The sequence below is a fragment of the Polypterus senegalus genome, chromosome 3 (genome assembly GCF_016835505.1).
Source record: "Polypterus senegalus isolate Bchr_013 chromosome 3, ASM1683550v1, whole genome shotgun sequence".
NCBI lineage: Eukaryota > Metazoa > Chordata > Cladistia > Polypteriformes > Polypteridae > Polypterus > Polypterus senegalus.
Genome location: NC_053156.1, coordinates 287,727,348 through 287,752,449, shown reverse-complemented (window position 1 = coordinate 287,752,449; position 25,102 = coordinate 287,727,348). Strand labels below are relative to the sequence as shown.

The 25,102-nt window shown below is 37.0% G+C and overlaps 1 protein-coding gene and 1 long non-coding RNA gene across 3 annotated transcripts; both read right to left on the bottom strand.

Moving 5' to 3' along the window:
- Nucleotides 1–10,436: 10,436 nt before the first annotated feature.
- On the bottom strand, nt 10,437–12,161 carry LOC120526270 (G2/M phase-specific E3 ubiquitin-protein ligase-like). Its single transcript, XM_039749375.1, has 6 exons — nt 11,996–12,161; nt 11,736–11,898; nt 11,527–11,633; nt 11,308–11,452; nt 11,044–11,170; nt 10,437–10,892 (listed from the first exon to the last, which is right to left on the bottom strand). Exons 1-6 carry the CDS (start codon nt 12,100–12,102, stop codon nt 10,555–10,557), a joined length of 987 nt encoding a protein of 328 aa, XP_039605309.1. The 5' UTR covers nt 12,103–12,161; the 3' UTR covers nt 10,437–10,554.
- Nucleotides 12,162–12,187: 26 nt separating this feature from the next.
- Nucleotides 12,188–13,157, bottom strand: LOC120526271. 2 transcript variants are annotated; one of them, XR_005633108.1, is made up of 5 exons: nt 13,120–13,157; nt 13,002–13,037; nt 12,821–12,894; nt 12,650–12,727; nt 12,188–12,381 (listed from the first exon to the last, which is right to left on the bottom strand). It is a non-coding gene; the product is annotated as an uncharacterized LOC120526271 (long non-coding RNA). The 2 variants fall into 2 exon arrangements; XR_005633109.1 differs by lacking the exon at nt 12,188–12,381 and adding an exon at nt 12,390–12,408.
- Between the last annotated feature and the right edge of the window lie 11,945 nt (nt 13,158–25,102).

Genomic DNA, 25,102 nt, shown 5'->3' with positions numbered 1-25,102 from the left:
GAACAAGCTATATTAAATGAAACTTTTGGGAAATATCGGACATTTATGAAATTTAAAAATTAGACAACTGTCTATTAAAAGTTTAAAAATATCTATATAAAAAGATGAAAGAAGTAAATTACTAAGAAAATTGCGAAAAATACTCAATCCCAATGTATTAGTGATAAAAAGGAGAAAAATGGTGCTGTGACAATTAATATTGAACAAACTATATGAAGATAAATGTTAAGCAGCACTTAGGAGGGGGGAAAAATACAAAATACTTTTATAAATTAGATAAAAAGGAACTTAGAGTTTAACTTCTTAAATCAATTGAGTATTAAAGGAAATATTACACATAATGCTAAGGAAATTACTTCACATGTGAATCAATTTTATCAAAGTTATACAGTTCTTCACAGTCTGAAACTAACAACATTACATTTTTACACAGCATTATGAAAGTGCAAAAAGATGTGGATTATCTGAATCTGTGTGAAAAGGAAATATATGGCATCAAAATCAATAAACTTAACGACAAGTCCCTGGTAGTGATGATCTGAATAGTACATTTTAGAAATGTTTTTGAGATAATGGTAGCAGAGTTTCTTTTACATGTATGAAAGCCTTTGAAGCAAAGGAATTGCCTCATTTAATGAATCAAAGTTTAATAAATAAGTTTTCCCAAACCCAACTAGGATATTTTATTATTAGGCATTATTACTATTAAGTTATTTGCTATATTTGGTACCAGAATGAAAGAAGATCTCGACCAGATCATTGATGAATCACAGTTGGGTTTTCTGAAGGGGAGACATTTTTAATAATATTTTATTTTGAATTTGATTATAGTTATTTTATTAAAGATGACATTTTGACATAATTTCTAGATTTTTATAAAATGTTTGATGTGGTTTAACACAAGGTTAGTTTTAAGGTTTTTGGCCATTCTTTCCAACAGCTGTTAAGACTTTATATAGTAGTTGCAATAGTTCAATTAAATTCTGTAGTGGAACATCAAGATTATTCGATATTAAAAGGTATTAGGCAAAACAGTTCACCTACCCTGCTTTTGTTTTATTTGTAACACAAGCAATGGCCCTTTACATTAAAACAAATAATTTTCAGGGCATCAGTGTTTTTGAGAAATTTAAATTTGCCACTAAGCTGATGATACCACAATTTTTTTTAAAGAAACGAACAGGAGGTTGTAAAGGCAATTGAGAGAATTAATATCTTGTCATTGGTGTCAGGACTAAGCCTAATTATTGGAAAACATGAAATTTTACCATTTCAAGATGGAAATGTTGAATATATTTGTGATATCTCAGTAAAACAAAAAGTAAAACATTCCAGGCTTTATATATGTTAAGAACAATTAGAAAGAAGTTACATTTTACTTCCATTATGGAAAAAAGTAATAAAAAAACTTAACACACAGTTAATGATCACTATTTGAAAAAATAACTTGTAATAATAAACAGGACTAAGGTTTACTGAATGTTTTAGATTTTAAAGCATCAAACAGTTTCTAAAATTAATGGGATAAAATAACTTTAAGATGAAGACCGTATGCGGAATATTATCCCTAAATTTATTTTTGAGAAGGTGATTGGTCTTGAGCTTTTATTAAAATGTGATTTTGATGCTAATAGAATACCTGATAAGTTATCAAATTTACATAAACAGGCACATATATTTCTTGGTCATTGGCTTATACACATCATTTTTAAAAAGTAACTCGCATGGCTTGACAATAATATACTGGTGAAAAAAGTACTAAATGAGAATATTTTATTGTCTTGTACACAGTTTACATAAACATTTCAAAATCTAGTCACAGCTAAAGAATATGCAGCAGTGTTTGATGCCATCCCCAGAGGGGTTTTGACTTTGCTGAAGGGCAGTCATGGAATGGATAAGCAATTGGCCAGTTATTTGAAATCTAACATATTATTGGGAGGTATTAATATTTTGGACAAGAAATGCAATAATTATATAAGAAATATGCTTAATAATTTTTATTCCACCCGTAAAAACCTATTGGAACTCTAAATTTACAAATAGTACAGTGGTACCTAGTGTGAACTTTGACCCAGACACACACAGACGGACATCTTAAATTCACCACACACTGTTTATTTACAATATTTACAATAATCACGTGCACAAACCCCAGTGCCTCCAGCACTGATTCCCCCAATGTCCAGGCCACACAGTCCTGTGCCTCTTTTCCTCCTGGCCCCCTCCAGTCCTCACTCCAGCTCCGCCCTTCTTCCACCCGACTTCCGCCCATGAGTGGAGGGAGGCGGCCCCTTTCCGGCAATCAGTCCTAGCCACACCCCAGTGTGGCGGAAGTGCCGGCTGCGCACCCGGAAGCCATCCGGGTGTCCCCTGTCGTCTTCCTCCCAGAAGTGCTGGGCTCCAGGGTTCCTCAGGCACCAGGGCGCCGCCTGGCGGTGGCCACGGGCCCCTACAGGGTTGGGCTTCCAAGCCCTCTATCCGTGGCCCCCAACATAACCAGGACGGATGCCCCCTCGCGGTCTGGAGGAGGCACAAACCCTCCTCTGGTCCTCCTGGGCGTCCTGGCCAGGCTCCTGCCCCGGCTGGGGACCACACGGGATATTCCGGCATCGGGGCGGTGGCCACGGGTCCCTACAGGGCTGGGCTTCCAAGCCCTGTACCCGAGGCCCCCAACATAACCAGGACGGACGCCCCCTCGCGGTCTGGAGGAGGCACAAGCCCTCCTCTGGTCCTCCTGGGCGTCCCGGCCGGGGACCACAGTAGGTATATGTCTGCTTTGGAATAAGTCCAACTTGGTATACGTCCTGTTTGGACATGAAAAATTTTGCTTGGTATACGACCTTTGTTTGGAATACGACTCGCGTGCTAACCTTGTTTACCTCTCTTGAGACAAAGCCACGACTGCCCACGAGCGTTAGTGTGCCAGTTGCTAGATTTCAGTGAACAACTTGCGCTATAACTCTCTGTGAACTTTCACATGTGTGGTATAGCAGGTCTACAGCTCACCAAAATGCACTTGTGAGGGACCCTCCGCATTCATGATTGTTCCTCGGGCTGCTTATCTTGATAAACAGAAACTCGAGTCGGCTAGAAGGAGAGGGAAAAAAAGAACGGACGGGAGGTTGAGTGAGAGAGAGAGAGCGAGCGAGCGAAGTAGCTGAAGTAGGCAGAGTTAACGTCAGCTGCAAGTAGGGCGACTCCCCTGTTGGGAAGCAGGGGGGCTGCAAGATAAAAAGGCACCGGGCTTCTTCTTGGTTTTTTTTTTTTTCTTAAAGAATGCTTCCTGCTCTATTTTAACTTTGTTGTTTTTAAGAAGACTTTTTTCTGTTGTTTTTAACCTCCACGTTTCACTTCTGATTTTATGGATTATTTATTGGAACTTTGGAGACTGCACTTTAATTTGAACACCTTGTTTTGTTAATTGTTTTAATAAAAGCACTTTGCACTTTTTCACCATCCCCTTGCTTTGTTGTTACCGATGAGGTTAGTAGTGAGGCACATTACCAACGGTGTAGGGTTCAAGGGCTCCCCGGCAGCAGATGGGAGCATACAGCAAACCTGCATCGTCACAACGTGATTTTGTGTTTTTTCACGTAAATTTGAATTGATTGTTGAAAAGTATGAAGGTGGCATGCGTATCCAGGACATGGCTGTTGCATACCGTTTGCCGAGAATGACGGTATCTATGATTGTGAAAAACAAAGATGTTATTAAAAAGTAAAGTGAGGTAAAATTTTCATTTATTTCATCTAATTGATTTTGTATTTATGTATTTTAGTATTAAGCAGTGTTTAAATTATTTTATACAACCCCATCAATGTATAATATGCCAATAGCAATAGGATTTTTTTTTTCATGGGAACGGATTAATCATTTTCCCATTATTTCTTATGGGAAAAAGTTGTTTGGTGTACGTCCTGTTTGGTATAAGTCAAAGGGTCTGGAACGAATTAAGGACGTATACCGAGGTTCCGCTGTAATTGTCAAAATATTTGGATATTTGATCAATAAAATTCTGTCATGTACAAAATTATTCATAACCTTTACCTTGTTAAGCAAATATTATTCAGATTCAAATTCAGCCTAGATGAGAAATGTATATTTTGTAATATGAACACAGAAAATATAATTTGTTCCATGTATTCAATCCAAGATGTTTTGGAAGAAAGTGGAGCATTTTGTACAAATGTCTGTGAATCTTAAGAATTCTTTCAACTATTTTGTTTTATTTTATTTTACATGCCTAAATGTGGACAAGAGATTTATATTTTTATTAAATTTACTGTTGATTATGGGGAAGTACCACACCCATAAAATGAATTGGATGAAACCCACACTGAGTAGAATCTATTTTCTGATTTTTGATATCTTTTCAGGCTTGCAGGTGGTAAAATTTTCTCTATAAACTGGTATGTGCCCGAGATGGAATTGGAGATCAACATGGCTGGTAGAAAACAAAGCTCAGTATGGGAGATTTTTTTATTCAATGTTTAAGGCATTTAATTATAAGCACATAGTCTTGGAGTAGGATATGTTGTTTGCTGTAGACAGAGTAAAACAACTTAAACCTTAAAATTCACCTAAATTTCATCACAAATTGGTCCATTCTGGGCAAAAAAAGGAAAAGATGAAAAGTGCCAATGGCCAACACACATTTTTTCAAATAAAAGTCTGTTTGAAGTACAAGTGGAATTTTATGCAAAGAAACATTTAAAATATTAATAAGAAAGCTAAAAGAACTAGTGACATGTTAAATTATGTTAAATTGTTTATGTAAATTAAACACCCCCGATTTAACACTATTTGCCTTATCTGTGTTTTTGTAAATTATGCCATTTTTTTATTTGTTAATTATTAGTTTTGTTGCATTTGTAATGTTTATAAGGCATAAAAAAACTGCTGTTTATCTCCATCTATAAGTTTACTCATCACTTCTTACTGGGAAAGATGGGAATTTATGAATTTTATAATGTGTTGAAATTGCCTGATCTGTTTTACACATGCATGAAAAATTTGCAGCTTGCCACAATTTTTACTTGGACTAATGAGGACAGACAAAATTAGGAATGCGGATATTAGAGGCTCAACACAGGTGTGACAGTTTGCTGGCCAACTGAGAGGAGAGATTGAGATAGTTTGGGCAAATGCAGAGAGGAAATTAGGGGTACATCGGGAAAATGATGTTGAGAACAGAATCGTCAAGCAAAAGGAGAACAGGAAGGCCAAAGAGAAGGTTTACCTGAACATTTTTTTTTTTTTATTCATGCAGCTGCAGAATCCAATTTTTGCAACTTTACTTTTATAATTGTTTAATATATTATTTATTTTATTTATTGTTTATGGTTTGTTAATGTAAATAACAAAATATAATCATGATCTTGCGGTTTTCTCCTCAAATATCCGTCCCCGTTAACTGAGTATACAAGAAAGTCTACCACTCCCGATTTTTTTGGATACTCAGCAAGAAATTAGACTGATTTGGACAACACCTTAAAACTTATATGTCACATGATTAAAAATTATATTCATAAAACCAGAGCCATAAACACAAAACAAAACTTTAGATTGTTCTCTCAGGATATAGCATTCCTCTTTATTGTTATAAAAGGATTGTCGAGGCCAAGCTCATGAAACATACTCTTTATGTAAAATCATTATTAATAAGTTAATAATGCGAACTTGTATACGTAATGTCTATGTATCCCCAGCATAAGTTCAATTGTCTTTTTCAATAATTGGTTGTTAATTTTTGTTTACTATAGTTGTAGTTTTCTACTTATATACCGGTAATTGTAAATAAAGAATTTAGTTTAAGAAAAAGACATTTCCATCAAGTTCTTGTGCAGCAGTGTGAACACAATTTATTTTTTAAGTGGGCATACAACATTTTGAACCATTTTGCTGTCATGTGACTGTTGCTTACATACCGCATTGCATTTTGGAGCAGGAAAGGGAGGAGAAAGCTGCAGGCAAGATGGGAAATCAAGGTTATTATAGTTAACAAAAACTAAAATCAAAATTGAAACTTATTATTAGAAAAACATTTTCATAAACTGAAGTAATATAACAAAACCAAAATCTAAAACTAAACAAAACAATATTAAAGTAGCTGAAAAGACTAACTGAAATAAAATAATAGTCTACTAAAAATATTTTTGATTTTCATCACAACTGGACTTGCACAAGGGCTAACCGAGCTGTGGGGGTACAGAAATTAATCAAAATATAGTAAGAACTTCATATTTGGATTTTGAATAAATATTCCTGCTGTTTAACTCTTGTAAGTTATAACTGTAAAATAGAAATTTATTCACTACGAGTTGTCTGCATATATTCATCCAGTGAACGGCAGCTCGTAACAAAGACCGGGTGTTGACACAAGATTTGCGGGGACAGAGCAAGCTGAATACGGGCGAGTAAAGTGTGTGATGAGGAAAGTGATTTACGTACTATGTGATAATAATGACAGTCCTTCATGAGCTGATAGTGACAGCATGCTAGATTCTAGTTCAAGTGTTAGTGAAGTATACCAAGGAGATGATTTTGCCTTGAATGTGTTTGGTAACTTTCAAAGCTGCTGCTGTTCAATGGATCTCCGGGGCTGAAGAAAAATGTATTTGGTAGAGATAATCCCTTATAGAATTTCGGTCTGTTCATAAATTATGGCATGTTAGATGTAATTCTGACTTAGTTCAAGATAAAGTACGCACACAACAACTTAATACAGCAACACACACTAAGCTAAATTCCTGGCTGCATGTATGGCGTTATTTCAGTGCCACTATTCTGAGCGCACGTAAAAAAATATTGCAAGTGCAAGTGTTGCATTTTGAGGAGAAATTTATTTTGAGCGTACAAAAGCTGAATTTGAGTGAACAAAATTCATTGCTGCGTGCAAAAAATGTATTTCAGTGTTTGCACTTATCCATATACACACACACAATAGCACCCCCTCTCGCTCAGTTTTTTCATTTGCGCTTGCTCGCAATGTGTTGCTTGCGCTCACAACATTCTCTGCTGCAAGCGCTCAACTCTCTGTACACCGTTATAAGTGTGCCACAAAACTAACCAATCACAGACTTGGTTTCAAAAATTCTGATTGGCTCTTACGGTCTCCAATCAGCTCGCTAGCTGCTGCATTCCGGAAACAGTCCGAAATGTAGCTAAATCCAGCTAAACTCAATTAAACCCCAATTTGCGGATAATATCTTTAATTATTTTATTTTAAAATATATTATTTGTTAAGACTATCGTTGGTGTAGTATAATGTAGTTGCATTATACAACCATGCCAACTGACTCTCCAAATTATATTTGAGTAGCTCTCTTTTATGTCGTCGAATACTGAACAGCAGCACGAAAACATGTCCCGGCCACATGTAAGTAATATAAAATCATTTTGTACATTATTATTCGCTTGATAACTGACGTTAGCTAATTTTCAAACTATGCAAACTTGCAAAATGATGTACCTCATGTAGTTCGTTTTATGGGTTGTTTATTTTTGTCTGAGATACGTCATTTCATTGTATTTTTCTAACTACTTGTCCATGTTTGCTGCTTTTAACAGGACATACTGAGACAGCAAATGATGCATAGACTCCTCTCTAAACTGGAAGCTGCTTTAAACCAACAACCACTAAATCTGGATTATTTGGAGTTCTTGACTCGTCATGAGCTTGTTCTGTTTGAATCTTTCTCTCAGCAAATAGGTGGTCTGTCAGAGGTTACAGAGGCTCTACAAAATGTTCATCATCTGGTTCAGTGTGAAATTAACATCACCTCTGTGGGAATTATTGAACTGGAAACAGAAGTTGGTCTGGGACCTGGCCACCCCAAAATCGTACTAGAGAGAAAAACTGAAGAACTTGTTGGACACTCAGCTGCCAGTCAGCTGCATCGCTAAATGTCTTGGTGTTTCAAGAAGAACAATCTTCAGGAGGATGCAAGAATTTGACTTGTCTGTGAGAGGAACATACAGCACAATGAATGACCAAGAGCTGGACAACATCATATCGGCTATCAAAAATCAGATGCCAAATGCTGGCTATCGAATGGTTCAAGGACATTTGGTTTCTATGGGTCTCCATGATCAGTGGTGGAGAATGATGGCCTCCATGCATCGAGTTGATGCTGTTGGGATCTTCACACGGATTACAGAACTAGGCTGTGTTGTGCGAAGAAGCTACTCGGTGCGAGGCCCTCTCTCCCTTGTCCACATAGACACAAATCACAAGCTAATAAGGTAAAATACCCACTTATATAGCTCTAATAAAAGTTGGGCAGAAAGATGCACGTTATACTTTAAATCTGTTTTAATCAACCTTATCTGATAGGTCTTTCAGTGTGTTTATAATATTTTAAAAGCACTTCATAGAGTAATATTAAGTAAAAGGATTACAGGATGTGTAACAAAAGCAGTAATATTGTTAATTGTAAATTTTCTTGATCAATTATTTACACTTTGTATATCGATATTTTCCATGATAACAAGCCTATCAACACATAATATGGTAAGTGCTCCTGAAAACTTAAAAAAAAAATCATGACAAGGGAACTAAAAATTAAGTCTCATTGAACTTATCCACTTTCACATATAAAAATGTTGGTATTATTTTCAGCACACCTGACAAGTGTCCAGTTTAAATCAGTGGCAAGTTTGCATACTGAAAAATGTATTTTCAATGTCTTACATGTTCTGCAAATCAAGCCTTAGTGAGATTGTTTTCCCTCTGAAACAGGTACAATGTTGTGATCTTTGGTGGAGTGGATGGCTACTCAAGGAAGGTAAAATTTAAACTGTTATGTAGAATATTTGGTAGTTTTGAAATGAGAGCTGTATTAGGTTATTTCTTTATGAACATCAATTATTCAGCAAGCCAACATAGTGGACGATTTGCAATTTAAAAAAAAAATTATAATCAGTTCTTTACAAAAAAGGTTCAACTAAAAGGCCATTTTATTTTTTGATAAGTACTACCAATATTGATGTATAGACTACTCAAGCTTTGAATTATGGTTTTGAACATAGAACCGTACAATGTTCCTTGAACACTTATTATAGAACTGCATTATTAACTGAAAAACTATACATGATCTGAAACCAGATCTTTAATTTTCCATTTGTTTTTACTGCAGGTCCTGTACTTGGATGCAGCAACTAACAACAGGGCAAAAACTGCATTCTCATTTTTCCTGAGATCAGCCCAGCTTCACGGCTTGCCATCAAGGTTTAATGCCCTGATCAAATTTATATGCTAGCAACAAGTTTCATTAAAGACAACTTCCTTAAAATGTATTTTTATCATAGGGTTAGGGCAGATCAAGGAGTAGAAAACCTGGACATTGCACATTTCATGTTTGCCACAAGAGGAACAGGGAGAGCGAGTTTCATATCTGGAAAGAGTGTCCACAATCAGAGGTTAGTCTTTTGAATTTTTTTTTATATTATTATTGACTGCATGGGTAGATTGTTGTAGCAGTTCTGATATTGATTTAAAGCATATAATACCATAAATCCAAATTCAAATGTATTTACAGAATAGAACGACTTTGGCGTGATGTCTGGATTGCAGTCACTAGCAAGTACCATGATGTTCTTCACTCACTTGAGGAGGATGGCCTGCTTGACATTTCAGATGTCATTCATCTCTTTGGTGTCCACTACATCTTTGTCCCTCGACTCCGAGCAGATCTTGTCACCTTTGTTGGAGGATGGAATAATCATCCCCTCAGGACAGAAGGTGGTCTCACTCCTGAACAGCTCTGGTGTATGGGACATCTACAAGAGCTGGATGAGGGCGAGAGACTTGAGGTACCAGATCATAATTTTTTGCTCTTCTGAAACTCTGCTCTTCTGAAATTAACATATTAAACACTTGTGGCACATCTGCGAGATGCTTCTGGTGATTTTATACATTCTTGCCTATCAATTACCACTAATGTAAATCACAGTAAGAAGAACATGAAAACAAAGGCATTCTTTTTAAATTGTTGTATTTTTTGGAAAAAACGCTTACACAAAATAACATTACTCCCAAAAGTACCTATTCTGGAATAATGACTATTATATATGTTTGTGGATTTGAAGGAGCTTCAGGATCCAGGCATTGACTGGGAGAGTGCTGTACTGCAAGAAGAATCTAACAGCACAGTTGTGGTTCCTGAAATTGAATGCCCACTGGATGAGGAAAACCTGGAGGGACTTCAGAGAACAATTAATCCCTTGGAACATTCAGAATCTTACGGTCGTGACCTGTATATACAATTCTTGCTACTGGTGTCAAACCAACAGTGACACTTAAGATGGACGTGAAAGTCAACGCTCTTTTGTTCTCAAATACTGGATTTCTTTGCTGAAAGATTACAGATTACAATTCAGATTACAAGTAGACAATCAAACAAAGCACTTGCTTAATCTCTTATTAACGTAGGACCCTACACAAAGTTTTGAAGTCTTATCATTTTCATGAAACAGCTACGAACATCTTAACAGCTAATGTTTAGAAACATTTTTACTCATTTAGTTTCCAAATTACAAGACAACAATGTGTTAAACTCTGTGGAATCCACCACCATATCTAACTGCTGCACTCATTATGGTTTTAAACATTGTGTACGTGTCCAGATGCTGCACTGGAAAAGTCACAGTACAAGTGCATGCACTCACAACTGGGTAACAAATTGAGTGATCTCCCAGCCGCTCCTTACATTCGTGGTCAAACTTGCATGTTATTTTGAAATGTCTCTTTTCATCAGGAAGGATGGGAACATGGGACTGGCCGGTCATCCACTGGACCACATGCTGGACAGCAAGAGACTCTGATTTTTCACCACCTGCACCGTCTGTGTTTCCATCTGTGATGTTTGAAAATGTTTCTGAAGTCTTTTCTAAATAAAAAGCAATCTGGATTACAATGTTTTAAATTAACAACTAAGAATACTTCCTAGTGCCCTGTATGTTAAAGCAAAAATATTTAACAGATGCATACGGTATATATACACAATACTATAGGTATATACAGCTAATACTATATAGTACCTGATGCTTCAATCTCCTGCAAGAAATCTTGCAAAAAATTTATGATCTTCCTCTCAGTTCTCTCCCTAGATGTCCCCTTTTCACTGAAATGTGGTTGGCAGCTCATCATAATGAAATCAGCGTCTGGCTGTAAATAAGGAAATAAAGTAGATTATATTATAGATATATTGTTCATTCAAAACTAATAAATAAATACAGGATAACTACAGTACAGATAAGTGGACTGTCTTCGGATCAGACTGAAGCTGCTATGTTAATACTTACTTTGAGGATTTTCCCAGGCACAAACAAACTGTGGCAAGCTTCAGGATTTACAGCCATCAGGTTCACAAGACCATACAGTTCCATGCCCTTTCTGAGCTGCTGTAGCATTGGAATCAGTCTTGTTGTAGAGTGTAAGACAATGGCACTTAAAGAAAACAAAACAAAATGAAAAACTAGTTGGGGATGGGTTAATGATCTCTCTGACTTTTTCTCGCTTACCGTATCATGCTTTCCTTACTATCCATCTTTATCTGGTTTGTGTATCCACAGGTGACAATTTCATCAGCCCACAACATCAGAGACTGTATGTCTGCTGCATCTTCAACCTGGAAATGTATAATGTGAAAGAGGAAATACAGAAGGTTAAAAGTGTTTAAAAACACCATACTCATAATATATCATGTGCCAGAGCTAAACCAGGTGCTCACTTTGCTGATGAGCAGGGAAGATTCCACATCTGCAACATCCTCCTTAGACAGACAGCTGAAATCAACCTCTCCTGAGCAGAGGAAATTGTAGCACCATTCTTTGAAAAAGGCAGGAGATGGGCCTCCTTGGGCGAGGCTGACTGCAATTATTTCACCAACAGTTCTGTGAAGACAAATGATTATAATTCATTTTCAGGTAACATTTACAAAAATATCGGATGCGTATTAAATGTAATACACAAAGCTCGTATGTAACCAACCTGAAGTTTTCATTATCAAGATCGTTCAGAGAATACTTGGGGTTTTTGCCCTTGTTCTCAGGTCCTTCAAAGAATCTGCTTTCAATACCTGAAATCATGTCTTTCATACAAAAAATATCCGCATTTTTAAGTTATCCATTATTTTTTGACACTAGGACAAAACAGGTAATAGGCAACTCACCACTCAAAACTCTTTCCTAAGTGCTCCTGTATCCACGCCTGCCTCTCCAATGAAAACCACCCTAAGAACACTGGTGGGAGATGCAGATTTTTTTCTCTGCCACTGGAGAATGCCTCTGTCTGGAAGGTCTTCTCTGTCCACACACAACTTAAATTCTGTTGTGGTGCCGACTTGTTGTTCAAGGCAACGCAATACATCTTCCACGCTTAACAAAAACAGGGTAGAAAACATCCTAAGTTCTCAAAGAAAAATAATCATCTTTAGATTAAAAGAGGCTACCACATTAAACTTGATTAGAACTTATCGCAGCATGTTCTGTGCAACAATCTTTAACCATAATTTAAAGTAGTGTGATCATAAAATGTTTTATATGAAATTAAAACTCAGCTATTGTTTAAAAGATCTTACACATAATTTTAACAAATGGTTCTGCATAATAGTGTGTATATGAACTATAATAGAGCAAAGATTACCTGTCTGTTGTGCATACTGAAGTTTGAGTTGGTGTGCATGTAGTTTGGTCATTTTCTTCAGGCACCATGCATTGAAAGCTGTTGACGAAACAAAGTAAAAAAAAAAATACATATGTTTGCGTGGACTGTTACTGATTAACATTTTTTCATAAATGGCTGAAAAAAGATTACCTATCCCCACACAGACTTGCGTGGACTGTGATCTCATCTTCAGGAAAGTCCTTAGTGCATATTGGACAAATAACCTACAATTTCAAAAAGGGGGAACATGTTATGCATAGTGGGAAAAAGATCATTACCGATACAAAATTTATTGTAGTTACTATGGTTTTTAGTAATTTGCTAGGTTTACCTTGCATTTGCTTTTCACAATGCATAACTCAGATTCCTGCAGAATTAAAAAACAGTAATTGTGATACTATATTATTTAATTAAAATTGCTCATTTTGACTTCATCAAAATTGTCTCACCTCATCATCAGTCTCATCAGGAGAGAATTTTCCTTTGCGTATTAATGTGTACTGCAAGCATCTGCAGAGGCATAACTTCATTACACTGGTAACATAACTTCTTTGGCATCTTTGAAAAGTGCTGTGAGTCGGGAGGTAGAGGAAATGTGTCTAATGTTTCCTGAAGAGGTACAATGTAAAAAGTGGATTTGCCACCTCCTGACACAGCTTTCAGTGTTTTGACAGAATATCCTTCTGTTTCAGGTGGAATTACAGTGAGCTTTCGTCGACCACTGCCACCTTTATTGACAGAAAGATAGCACGTACAATCAAGCAGCAAAAGTATCAACTACATAATTCTAATGCAGTATGAGCACGCATGAATGCCAAAAACACACATAAAAACTGAATTTACAACAAACCTGTTGCCTTATGCAAGAGCCATCCTCCACAAAGATATTCCATTTTTGGAAAGGTTTCTTCCAGAAGTCTTGAAATCTTAGTTAAAAACACAGTTAAGCAGAATGGAACACTAAATGGACTGTGGCATATGATTCAGGCTAAATGCGTCTGCCAATGACTTATTTTAATACTGACTATACAACCTTACCTCTGCATGGTCACCATCTTCTGGAAGAGACACGGTTTGTCTCCCCATGCCAGCTTGTAGGAGTTCAAGCTCCTCAGCTGGCAAAGGAGTGTAGGATGTGTTTTTTGACAGCAAATAAAAACTGAGGCCTGTGGTCTTACTGCCTGCCTTAACAAGCTGTTTAGTAGATGTAAAACATCTCTTTTTACCACGGCTCAAGTTTGATTTGAAATGTCCTGGAAATGATCTGTGTGATGAAAATGCATGAGTTTAAAAAAATGCAGTGTTGCATAACATAAGGGTTATTGTTTAATAAAGTTATTAAATATGACACCAGTCCTTAATAGCACATTTTAATTTAGAAATCAATGTTGATAAATCGATAAAACAAATAACTGTAACAGAAAAGATTGCAAAACATTTAGAAAAAAAACACACACACAAAAAAAGCTAACACCTTGTCATCTCTTGCTGGATAGTCAGAGTTCTAGGCTCCGGCTGCCCACTCTCTGTTGGCCTCCCTGAAGGATTTGTGGATATGTTGTTAAGCAGCAAAGACACCAGATTTCTTACTGCTGACTCAACTGCACCATTACCCTAAAAAGCATGATTGGGATACACTGCCTCAGTAAGACAACTACGCTGGTAATTACCCATTAGGCTAGCTTAAACTCTACAGCTGCATCTGTAACTACAATTTCACGGCATATTAAACAGAAAGGACAGCAAATTACTAAATTCACACAAAAAATTAAACTCACCTGATACTGTGGTGTAGTATTATTGGAGCCATTATTTGATTCTGCCATCTCTTCTTTGGCTGCAGAGTAAATCAAAACTCCCTCTATCTGCAAGAAGCGAGGCTGAGTGGACAGTGTTTCCGGTGTCCGGAATGCAGCAGCTAGCGAGCTGATTGGAGACCGTAAGAGCCAATCAGAATTTTTGAAACCAAGTCTGTGATTGGTTGGTTTTGTGGCACACTTATAACGGTGTACAGAGAGTTGAGCGCTTGCAGCAGAGAATGTTGTGAGCGCAAGCAACACATTGCGAGCAAGCGCAAATGAAAAAACTGAGCGAGAGGGGGTGCTATTGTGTGTGTGTATATGGATAAGTGCAAACACTGAAATACATTTTTTGCACGCAGCAATGAATTTTGTTCACTCAAATTCAGCTTTTGTACGCTCAAAATAAATTTCTCCTCAAAATGCAACACTTGCACTTGCAATATTTTTTTACGTGCGCTCAGAATAGTGGCACTGAAATAACGCCATATGCATGTGTCATGATGTCTATTATGATGAGCTGCTGCATGTCTTTACGCTTCTTGTTATATCAAGTTGTAATTCAAACACCTGAAGACAGAATGTGCTGGTTGACAAAACGTTTACCATATGGACATAAAAATCAAGAGTGAATAATGTTTCAATTTATTTCTCAGGTGTCTGCGTTTTGTTGACAATAATTCACCTGCCACTTCGTACTGGAGAAATCCTTTGAAAATAAAATGGCATAGATCGAGAGACAGACTGTCAACAGTAAATATCAGCATATTATTGCTAAACAATCACTTCTGCTTTAAAAAAAGTAATTTAACAACGAAGTGATACCAATTTTGTTGGCAATGTCTCTACTGAACTACAGGTGGGTAGGGGTAGAGAGTTTGCCATCTGGTGAAAAACTAAACCCATTGATGTGTTTTTGTATTTTTTCTGTATTTGTTAATTTAACTTTTTTAGTTTTACATTCACAGCTCAAAATACCTGATACTATGAAAATAATCCAGTGGAAGAATTACATTTTAAAGTACTGTCTCCCTCTTTTCAGTGTTTCTGTCTCTTTCAATGTAAATAATTGAATTACTATACTCTTTGTTCTTAACATCTAGTCTTGTCAAATATATTGTATACAGTGGTGTGAAAAACTATTTGCCCCCTTCCTGATTTCTTATTCTTTTGCATGTTTGTCACACAAAATGTTTCTGATCATCAAACACATTTAACCATTAGTCAAATATAACACAAGTAAACACAAAATGCAGTTTTCAAATGATGGTTTTTATTATTTAGGGACAAAAAAAAATCCAAACCAACATGGCCCTGTGTGAAAAAGTAATTGCCCCCTGAACCTAATAACTGGTTGGGCCACCCTTAGCAGCAATAACTGCAATCAAGCGTTTGCGATAACTTGCAATGAGTCTTTACAGCGCTCTGGAGGAATTTTGGCCTACTCATCTTTGCAGAATTGTTGTAATTCAGCTTTATTTGAGGGTTTTCTAGCATGAACTGCCTTTTTAAGGTCATGCCATAGCATCTCAATTGGATTCAGGTCAGGACTTTGACTAGGCCACTCCAAAGTCTTCATTTTGTTTTTCTTCAGCCATTCGGAGGTGGATTTGCTGGTGTTTTTGGGTAATTGTCCTGTTGCAGCACCAAAGGTTGCTTCAGCTTGAGTTGACGAACAGATGGCCGGACATTCTCCTTCAGGATTTTTTGGTAGACAGTAGAATTCATGGTTCCATCTATCACAGCAAGCCTTCCAGGTCCTGAAGCAGCAAAACAACCCCAGACCATCACACTACCACCACCATATTTTACTGTTGGTATGATGTTCTTTTTATGAAATGCTGTGTTCCTTTTACGCCAGATGTAACGGACATTTGCCTTCCAAAAGTTCAACTTTTGTCTCATCAGTCCACAAGGTATTTTCCCAAAAGTCTTGGCAATCATTGAGATGTTTCTTAGCAAAATTGAGACGAGCCCTAATGTTCTTTTTGCTTCACAGTGGTTTGCATCTTGGAAATCTGCCATGCAGGCCGTTTTTGCCCAGTCTCTTTCTTATGGTGGAGTCATGAACACTGACCTTAATTGAGGCAAGTGAGGCCTGCAGTTCTTTTGACGTTGTCCTGGGGTCTTTTGTGACCTCTCGGATGAGTCGTCTCTGCGCTCTTGGGGTAATTTTGGTCGGCCGGCCACTCCTGGGAAGGTTCACCACTGTTCCATGTTTTGCCATTTGTGGATAATGGCTCTCACTGTGGTTCACTGGAGTCCCAAAGCTTTAGAAATGGCTTTATAACCTTTACCAGACTGATAGATCTCAATTACTTTTGAGGTGCTTTTGGTCTACTTTTCTGTGTCAGGCAGCTCCTATTGAAGTGATTTCTTGATTGAAACAGGTGTGGCAGTAATCAGGCCTGGGGGTGGCTACGGAAATTTAACTCAGGTGTGATACACCACAGTTAGGTTATTTTTTAACAAGGGGGCAATTACTTTTTCACACAGGGCCATGTAGGTTTGGATTTTTTCTCCTAAATAATAAAACCATCATTTAAAAACTGCATTTTGTGTTTACTTGTGTTATATTTGACTAATGGTTAAATGTGTTTGATGATCAGAAACATTTTGTGTGACAAACATGCAAAAGAATAAGAAATCAGGAAGGGGGCAAGTAGTTTTTCACACCACTGTATATATATATATATATATATATATATATATATATATATATATATATATATATATATATATATATATACTGTAGTATTATTGCAATAGGCTGGAACGCTCTCCAGAGATTTTTCTTGCTTTGCATCCAAAGCTTCTGTGATAGGCTCCAGGTTTTCTACGATCCTGCTCTGGATAAGCAGGTTTACAAAATGTTTATATTGTTCCTAATCTTAGATGCTGTTTCTATCGTTTTGTGGCAGTCCACTCCTAGTACCTGATCCTACTCAAGTGTCACTACCCCTAACCTTGACACTACATGCTTGTTTTTCTTTGTTTTCCTTAATACAGCTAGGTGAGGTCTGCACACTGATTCAAGCCTAAAAGCCTTGTTCTTCCTAAGCCCCAATGATTTTCATGATCACACCCGTCAGAACACAGTAGAATCTATTTTCTGATTTTTGATATCTTTTTAGGCTTGCAGGTGGCTATAAACTGGTATGTGCCTGAGATGAAATCAGAGATCAACATGGCTGGTAGAAAATAACAAAGCCCAGACTGGGAGATTTTTTTATGCAATATTTAAGGCATTGATTATAAGCACATTGTATTGGAGCAGGATATGTTGTGTGCTGTAGACATTTAGAGTAAAACACCCTTAAACTAAAATTCACCTAAATTTCATCACAAATTTGCTCATTCTGGACAAAAAAAGGAAAAGATGAAAAGTACCAATGGTCAACACAAACAACGTAGAAAATATTTTCAAAAACTATTAGATTGCGTAAATTTTGGTTTGTGGTTTTGATTATGCTTGTTTTTATAAAAAAAAATACCAGATAGTAAACCGTATAGTTTAGTAAGCTTCCACTAACAAACTCATATCTAAACCTGTTAAGTGTACAGTTCTGTTTGTGACACAAAACTAAACTCCATAGTAGCTCTTTAACCAAACTATAATTACTAAAACTGAAAGTAATATGTATAAACGTAAAGTAGAAATTTCTTTGTGAAATATGTCTTGTCAAAATTAACAGTTTTTTGATTATTTAAAATGAAAGTCATACTTTCAAAGAATTGTAAAAGTTTATGAAAACATGCAAAATACAGAGCAGCAACCTCTAATCAAAATATTGTTTGAGGTCTGCAAATCAGCTAGGAATGATTTTGTCCTATTTTTGTGGAACGAATGTGTAATTCTGGGCAGTGTGAGTAGAACAGTTGCTGTATTCCATTTTTGTGCATAGTAAAAGTTCTACCTAAACCAGGGATCTCCACCTCTGGTCCTGGAGTGCTGCTGTGGCTGCAAGTTTTCATTCTACCCCTCAATCAGTGACTAGCTTTAAACTTATGATGAACGGGTGCCCCGCCCAGGTGTTGTTGCTACCTTGTTCCTGATGCTTGCTCTGATAGGCTCCAGTTGCCTCTCTATCCTGCTCAGGATATTCAGGTTTAGAAAATGGATAGAATGGATGAATCTGTTGCATCAGTATTTGTAAGATAACCAGTAACAGCGTACTGCACCATAACGTGCAGTGAATACACTTGACTTGAACATTCCTAGTTTCCATCCTCTTTCTCTGTCTCTGTTTAGCATTTGTTTGCTCAGAGGTTGATGTGCTTGTTGCTTCCTGAGCAGGATTCTTTTTCTCTCCATCCTAGCGGCCCGCTTCTTCTCTTCTTTTGTCGGCAACTTTTTGAGTTAAAACTGATTTAAGTTCATTTTTGTGTTTTAATTACTTATTACGTTTTCTTTAATTTTTCACTTAAGTTGGCACTTAAGTCTTCAATCTGCCTCAAGAACGATTAGTGAAGGTGGTAGCCACACGGCTGCCTTGCTGTGTGCTGCCGAGACTTGATTCTACAGTAAAATAAAATAAAAATATAAAGAGTAATAAAATTCATCACCCCGAAAGCGTATAGTAGACGTCACGTAGTATAAGTGTACCAGATTTCAAGTCAATAGGTGAAACGGTTTGCGAGCTACAGGTGATTTAAAATCCTGGACAGACAAACAAACAGCCACGGTAGAAGAAAGTTGGGACAGGATAAATGTTAGTTTTACCAACTCCATAGTTACTTTGTTTTTCTAATTTTTAATAATACGTGTATTAGCATATCTGTTTCATTACAGATTATTTTATACATTCAGTGTATAAAGTTTTAAACATTTTTGCAAATGTTCCACAGTTTAGACTTTTTAAACTTGCATATATATATATATATAGTGTCCTGGAATGTTAGGAAAAGCTGTAATCATTAAAATGTCTATATACAGTATGAAATGCTATTGTCTGTCCATCTGTCACATGATTACTTGCAATTACTACCAGTATCAGAACCCTAATCTTTGCCTTAATTGAAAGCTTATTTTGTACTCCATTTTGGAAATTCAAAAAAAGAACAATCAGATAGTGACAACCTAGTGTGCACTTTACTGGTGGTTGGGAAAGTTTATTATAATTAAAGCATGTTCTCTACAAGCCAATCTATTGATAAACCCCCAGGACATGGTAAATACACATTCAGAATTCACAATAAAGTGTAAGGTCTTTTGTTTGTAAACAACATGCAGAGCATTTCCTGTTGTTTATATGTAGCCTTTTGTAGCATTTCAGTTTGGCTGTAGATCTGTGTGATTACTAGTGTTTAATTATTGTCATCATCATCAAGTTTTTCCCATGCTGTAAATCATTCAGTAGGGTCCCACTGAAGTGCATTTCTTTAACTCGTATCTTTAGGAGAATGCGCCTGAATTTTTGGCTGCTCATTGTCCGTATGGATTTGGCATCTCCCCCATGACTGAGTGGGTTTTCCAAGGGTACTTTTCCTTCCACCCTCATGTTTGAATTATTAGGGATTGCAGACTGACCCCATATGAGTGAGGATGCCCTAAAATTGACTTGTTAACGGTGCTGCAAATTTGTTGAGATATTTGGAATAGTGTGCAATGGTTTGTAATTTCAAAAACTTTCAGGTTAAATAAACACTTCCAATTACTGTTGCATCTACTCTTTTAAATTATCTTGAGAGGTTATTTTTTTTTCATTCTGAGCTGCTGTGTGGAATTCTCTGCATCATTTACCAATGATAACAAAATAACTAATTTTGTTAGTTTTTTGGTAGTGACCGAAAGAACGAGATCGCGAATACAAGCGGCTGAAATGAGTTTCCTCCGCAGGGTGTCTGGGCAGTCATCCGGGAGGGGCTCAGAGTAGAGCCGCTGCTCCTCCGCATCGACAGGAGTCAGATGAGGTGGCTCGGGCATCTGATCAGGATGCCTCCTGGACGCCTCCCTGGTGAGGTGTTCCGGTACGTCCAACCGGGAGGAGGCCCCGGGGAAGACCCAGGACACGCTGGAGGGACTATGTCTCCCGGCTGGCCTGGGAACGCCTTGGGATTCTCCCGGAAGAGCTGGAAGAAGTGGCCGGGGAGAGGGAAGTCTGGGCCTCTCTGCTTAAGCTGCTGCCCCCGTGACCCGACCTCGGATAAGCGGAAGAGGATGGATGGATGGATGGATGGTTATTTTAACTTGTATCATTTTACTTTTACATATCCATAGAAGCTCCTAACCAGATAATGATAATCAAATGGCAGCATGCATCAACAGCATAGATGTTAATTTTCTGACTGAGTACTTCTTTCATAAATGTCATGTTTAAGAAATAAAAACTACAATTCAAAATAGACCTTCCACAACTAGCAATTACATATCAATTGATGATATTATACAGCACTATTAAAAAGCATGGATTCTATATATTTTACTAAAACATGTAATTGCATTCTGTTATAACTGTTGTTTTTGAATGAGATTCTTTGTTGGAAAAAGTTAATAAAAAAGAGATATCTTGTCATTTTTATTCAATAAGTATTCAACAGAGACTAATGAAAGGAAAAGTACTGAAGTCGAGAATGTGCAAAAATTAAAAGTTCACCAATTTTCAAAACACTTAAAAAGTCCCCAAATTCTCATGAATGTTATGCAATGTCTAACTTGTTGAATGCTTTCAGAGTAAAGTTTGTTCCTTCCACAGTGGTGCCAACAGCCATCATTTCAGTTTAAGACTCCTTGTCCTGATTGGTAATGCTGGGTCCTTACCTTCCACAGTTTGTCTTGACAGCACAAATGGAACACAAATGGAAGGTTGCTCTAAAAGCCAGATTCAAAGAAAGTGTTAGCCAGAGTTGCTGTCCAAAAGCCAATGTCACATGACATGACGTACGTTTGGAGGGGGATGTCAAACTTGATGACCCCAGTTGGTGCGCCTGCCCTGAGGATGTCAGAGTGCACAACCAAAAATCACAGGTGAAATTGCTCAACAACATTTTGACTTTCTAGCACAATTTTTTTTTTTAGTTTTCAATACTATATGGATGCTTTCCACGAATGGCAAGTTCAGCCATAATCTCAGCCCTTTTTTTCTATCATGGTACAAGACGCGAGACATCAGATGGAGAAGCTTCTCTTCTGTTTGTGAGGTCCCAAACACCCATGTTTGTGATTTCTTGCACGTGTGTTATTTGCATGGTACTTCCGGGTGAGTGTTTATTGGTTGTTATCCCTAACGTGCACACACTGCTACGACTAATTTACTCGGGTTGTACACTGCAAGAGATTGAAGAAAGAATAAGTATAGCATAGCCTACACAATTGAAATTAAAAAAGATTTACTGTAACAGAACATTACCTTGACTGTAGCAAAGAACTATTGTATCTGTAGTGTTAGTCAGGACATCGGTAAATGATGCAGAGAATTCCACACAGCAGCTCAGAATGAAGTTGTCTTTTTTATTTGAACATATACCCCTGTATTTGAATAGGTATATATGTGTGTGTGGTGTACAATAAAAAGAATACATAAAACGTATTGGTAAATTACACAAAGTCCACTAGATGGCAGTATTACTCAAATTAGGCACTAGCTTATTGGCAGTATGAAATCAAAATCAATAAAGTATCAGTAAATAGTATTAACAAACTTATGGTAAAGTACATTGATGTAATACCATAAACTATTATTAAACTAGGCTGACCCGCCTTTTAAGGCGACCGACTTTTAAGTTCACCACTTCTTAAGGCAATTCAATATGTGATCAATTTGATATTTTATACAAACTCATTAATTTGGTTATATTGCATTTGAGATTATTACTTTAATACTCGTAGTTTCTGTTATTTTTGTGATGAAATTTAAACTTTTTTTCTATATTGAGGTCGCCCTTTTGAACCCCCCTGATATTTACTACGCGGTGAAGCATTTGTACTCCATCAACATTAATTATTTCCAAAGACATAATTTTGTCTGTTTTTCCAGCGCATCTCGCACAAAAGCAAGGGAACGTTGGGAGCACCAGAACTCTGCTCACATCATGTCGCTTCGTACCGCAAGCTGCAAGTAGTAAGTCTGTGATAAGCGGAATACCGCTACGCTTTCCACTCACGGGACAAAAGGACAATCCCGACCGCTTTTATATAGTAAGAAAGAAGAAGAAGATATCGCACAATCTGGAGTAGAAAATCATCTTTTACCTGGAAAAACAAAACTACAAATCCCATCGTGCACTGCAAAAGGGACGGGGTGTGTGTGAAACTCCGCGCCTGCGTAGCACTCACGGGATGGAAGCAACAGAGTCATGCTGCAGACTGCAATACCTCACGGAACGCCCTCCATATCACGGAATGCCCATAGATTCAGTCACGGAACGCCCTTCAGAGCACAACATAGTACACACGCATGTAATGACGCAATTTATCATAACGCCCTTTCCCAGCGTCACTCGTATCATGCCCTCTGCGAGACAGTGATACGCTCGTTGTACAGTATGCTGTAGATGCTGTAGTTGTACAAATTACAACAGTTTTCTATCTGGTCAAACATAAATGACTTCCAGTTTCATACTTATGCTATCAAATTATTCTAAGCTCTTTCATGATTCTAACACTTCGCCGATATAAAGTACAGTTTTATGTTGTTTTTTGTTTTTACTATTTTGAATGGTTGTTCATTACGTTTTCCCCTGAAGTGTTACATTATAGTAAAAGTAACAAATCTTATTACTATCCAGTGTTTCAAACGGAATGTGCCTCATGAAACTCATACCTATAGATTTTCAATCTATAAATGTATTTCATATTCCCACTAGCACATATACACATGTGAAACAATAATAAAGCTTCATTATTTTTAGAAGGTTTTCAAAAGCAGCGCTACATATAAAATTAGTTTTTAAACTGACAAGGAAACATTTTAGGAAACAGTCATTTATTTATTGATTTGATCCATCAACATTTTCATTACTAAAAGCTGCATGTGTGAAATATTGGATGTCATGTCCATATCAATTGAAAGGCATGTGACAGCCAGTAGATTTTACATAATTTTACTTTTCAGTTTGAGACAATCGTGATTGTTCTTAAACCTTTTTTGTGCAACATTTAAGTTGATTGCAAAGACCCAACTTATACCAACATAAACTCAAACTGTCTTTGAGTCGTCGTCTTTGTAAAATTTTTATAAATATCAAAAACTGTTATAACTACTAATAATAATAAATAGTGGATCAGTTACAATGTGCTTTCAGCAGGGAATTATCCCGAGGTGATCTCATCATTAAACATACAGTATTTATTGTCTTGTGCATACAGTGCAATAATATTGTTATTTACTGTACATGCCTCTCGAGAACAGTAATAATATAATAAAACACAACAAAGATATAGAATACAATTTACAGTAGATATATATATTTAGGTATATTACAAATATTTATACCTAGTCTTTTTCTTACATTTCTTATTATGATTGGCTGTTCAGTAACTCTTTAACTAAACACTTTCTTTCAAGCCATACTTCGCCATTGGTTCTTTACTATTTGCCAGAAGGGAGGATTAAGAAAAACACTTGTGCAGGATGGCCGAGTGTGTAATAATCTTAGCAGAATGTCTTCTAGATATCCTGGACAGAAGGCAGCTGGGTGCCAGTAATAGTTTGTGGCATTCACCACCCTCGCGTGTGTGCCCTACCAGGATGTGATGCCGCCAGTGAAGATGGACTCCAGACAGCACATGTGAGACATCTCAGGAAGGCATTGGTGAACTTGGCAATAGGCAAACCATGCTGTTCCCTCCTCAATTCATCAGTGATTGTTAGTGTACGAAATTTAAACAAGCTCACCATTTCCACAGCACCCCACAAAAACAAACCACAGCTTAATCCATTCTCTGAAGTCTATGACCTGCTTCTTAAATTTTGGCCATGAAAGGTCAGATTGTCCTGGGACCACTGAGTCAGCAGATAGACCTCTTGTCTGCAAGCCATTTAATCATTGGTGGTGATCAGGCCTATGATGGTGATGTCAGCAGCATTTTTAATGATGGAGCTGGTGTGGTGTCCGGACACACATATTATCATTATATATATATATATATATATATATATATATATATATATATATATATATATATATATATATATATATATATAATAATCCTGATTTGTAACATGGCATTGTTTCATACAGTAGTTCCCATATTCAGTCCCAGGGGCTGTACATTTTTTCCCCCCAACTAATTTTTGCTTTTAATTAGACTTCCTTCTTGAACTTGCAAGCCAACAGTCTAGGTTTTGAAAATTAAAGTGATGTATCAAAACACACTGTTATAATTACCACATAGGGGAGTGTAATCTGTGGGGGGCATTTTAGCACCCAAACCCTTCACACAACCACACACACACACACATAAGATCCAGGTTCAAATATGAATTTATTTTAAAGAAATAAAGCACACAATCCCAGTTGGGACATCCATCTGTGTCCTCCATCCATTACATTGGCCATTTCAGTAGACAATGAACTATTGAAGCAGATCAGGAAGCCAGTCCATCCCCACTTTTCTTTACAGTGAATTACTGATCAAATCCACTGAACAAAATTACATCACGGTAGGTTTTTTCCACATGAAAAAAAAATA

Bases quoted from the DNA above. Each gene is read 5' to 3' on its own strand.
- LOC120526270 (XM_039749375.1), bottom strand. From the start codon at position 12,102: ATGAAAGACATGATTTCAGGTATTGAAAGCAGATTCTTTGAAGGACCT. The intron at 11,634-11,735 runs GTGAGCACCTGG...ATACATTTCCAG, and splicing joins CTTCCCTGCTCATCAGCAAA to GTTGAAGATGCAGCAGACAT. The intron at 11,171-11,307 runs GTAAGTATTAAC...CCTTATTTACAG, and splicing joins TGCCTGGGAAAATCCTCAAA to CCAGACGCTGATTTCATTAT.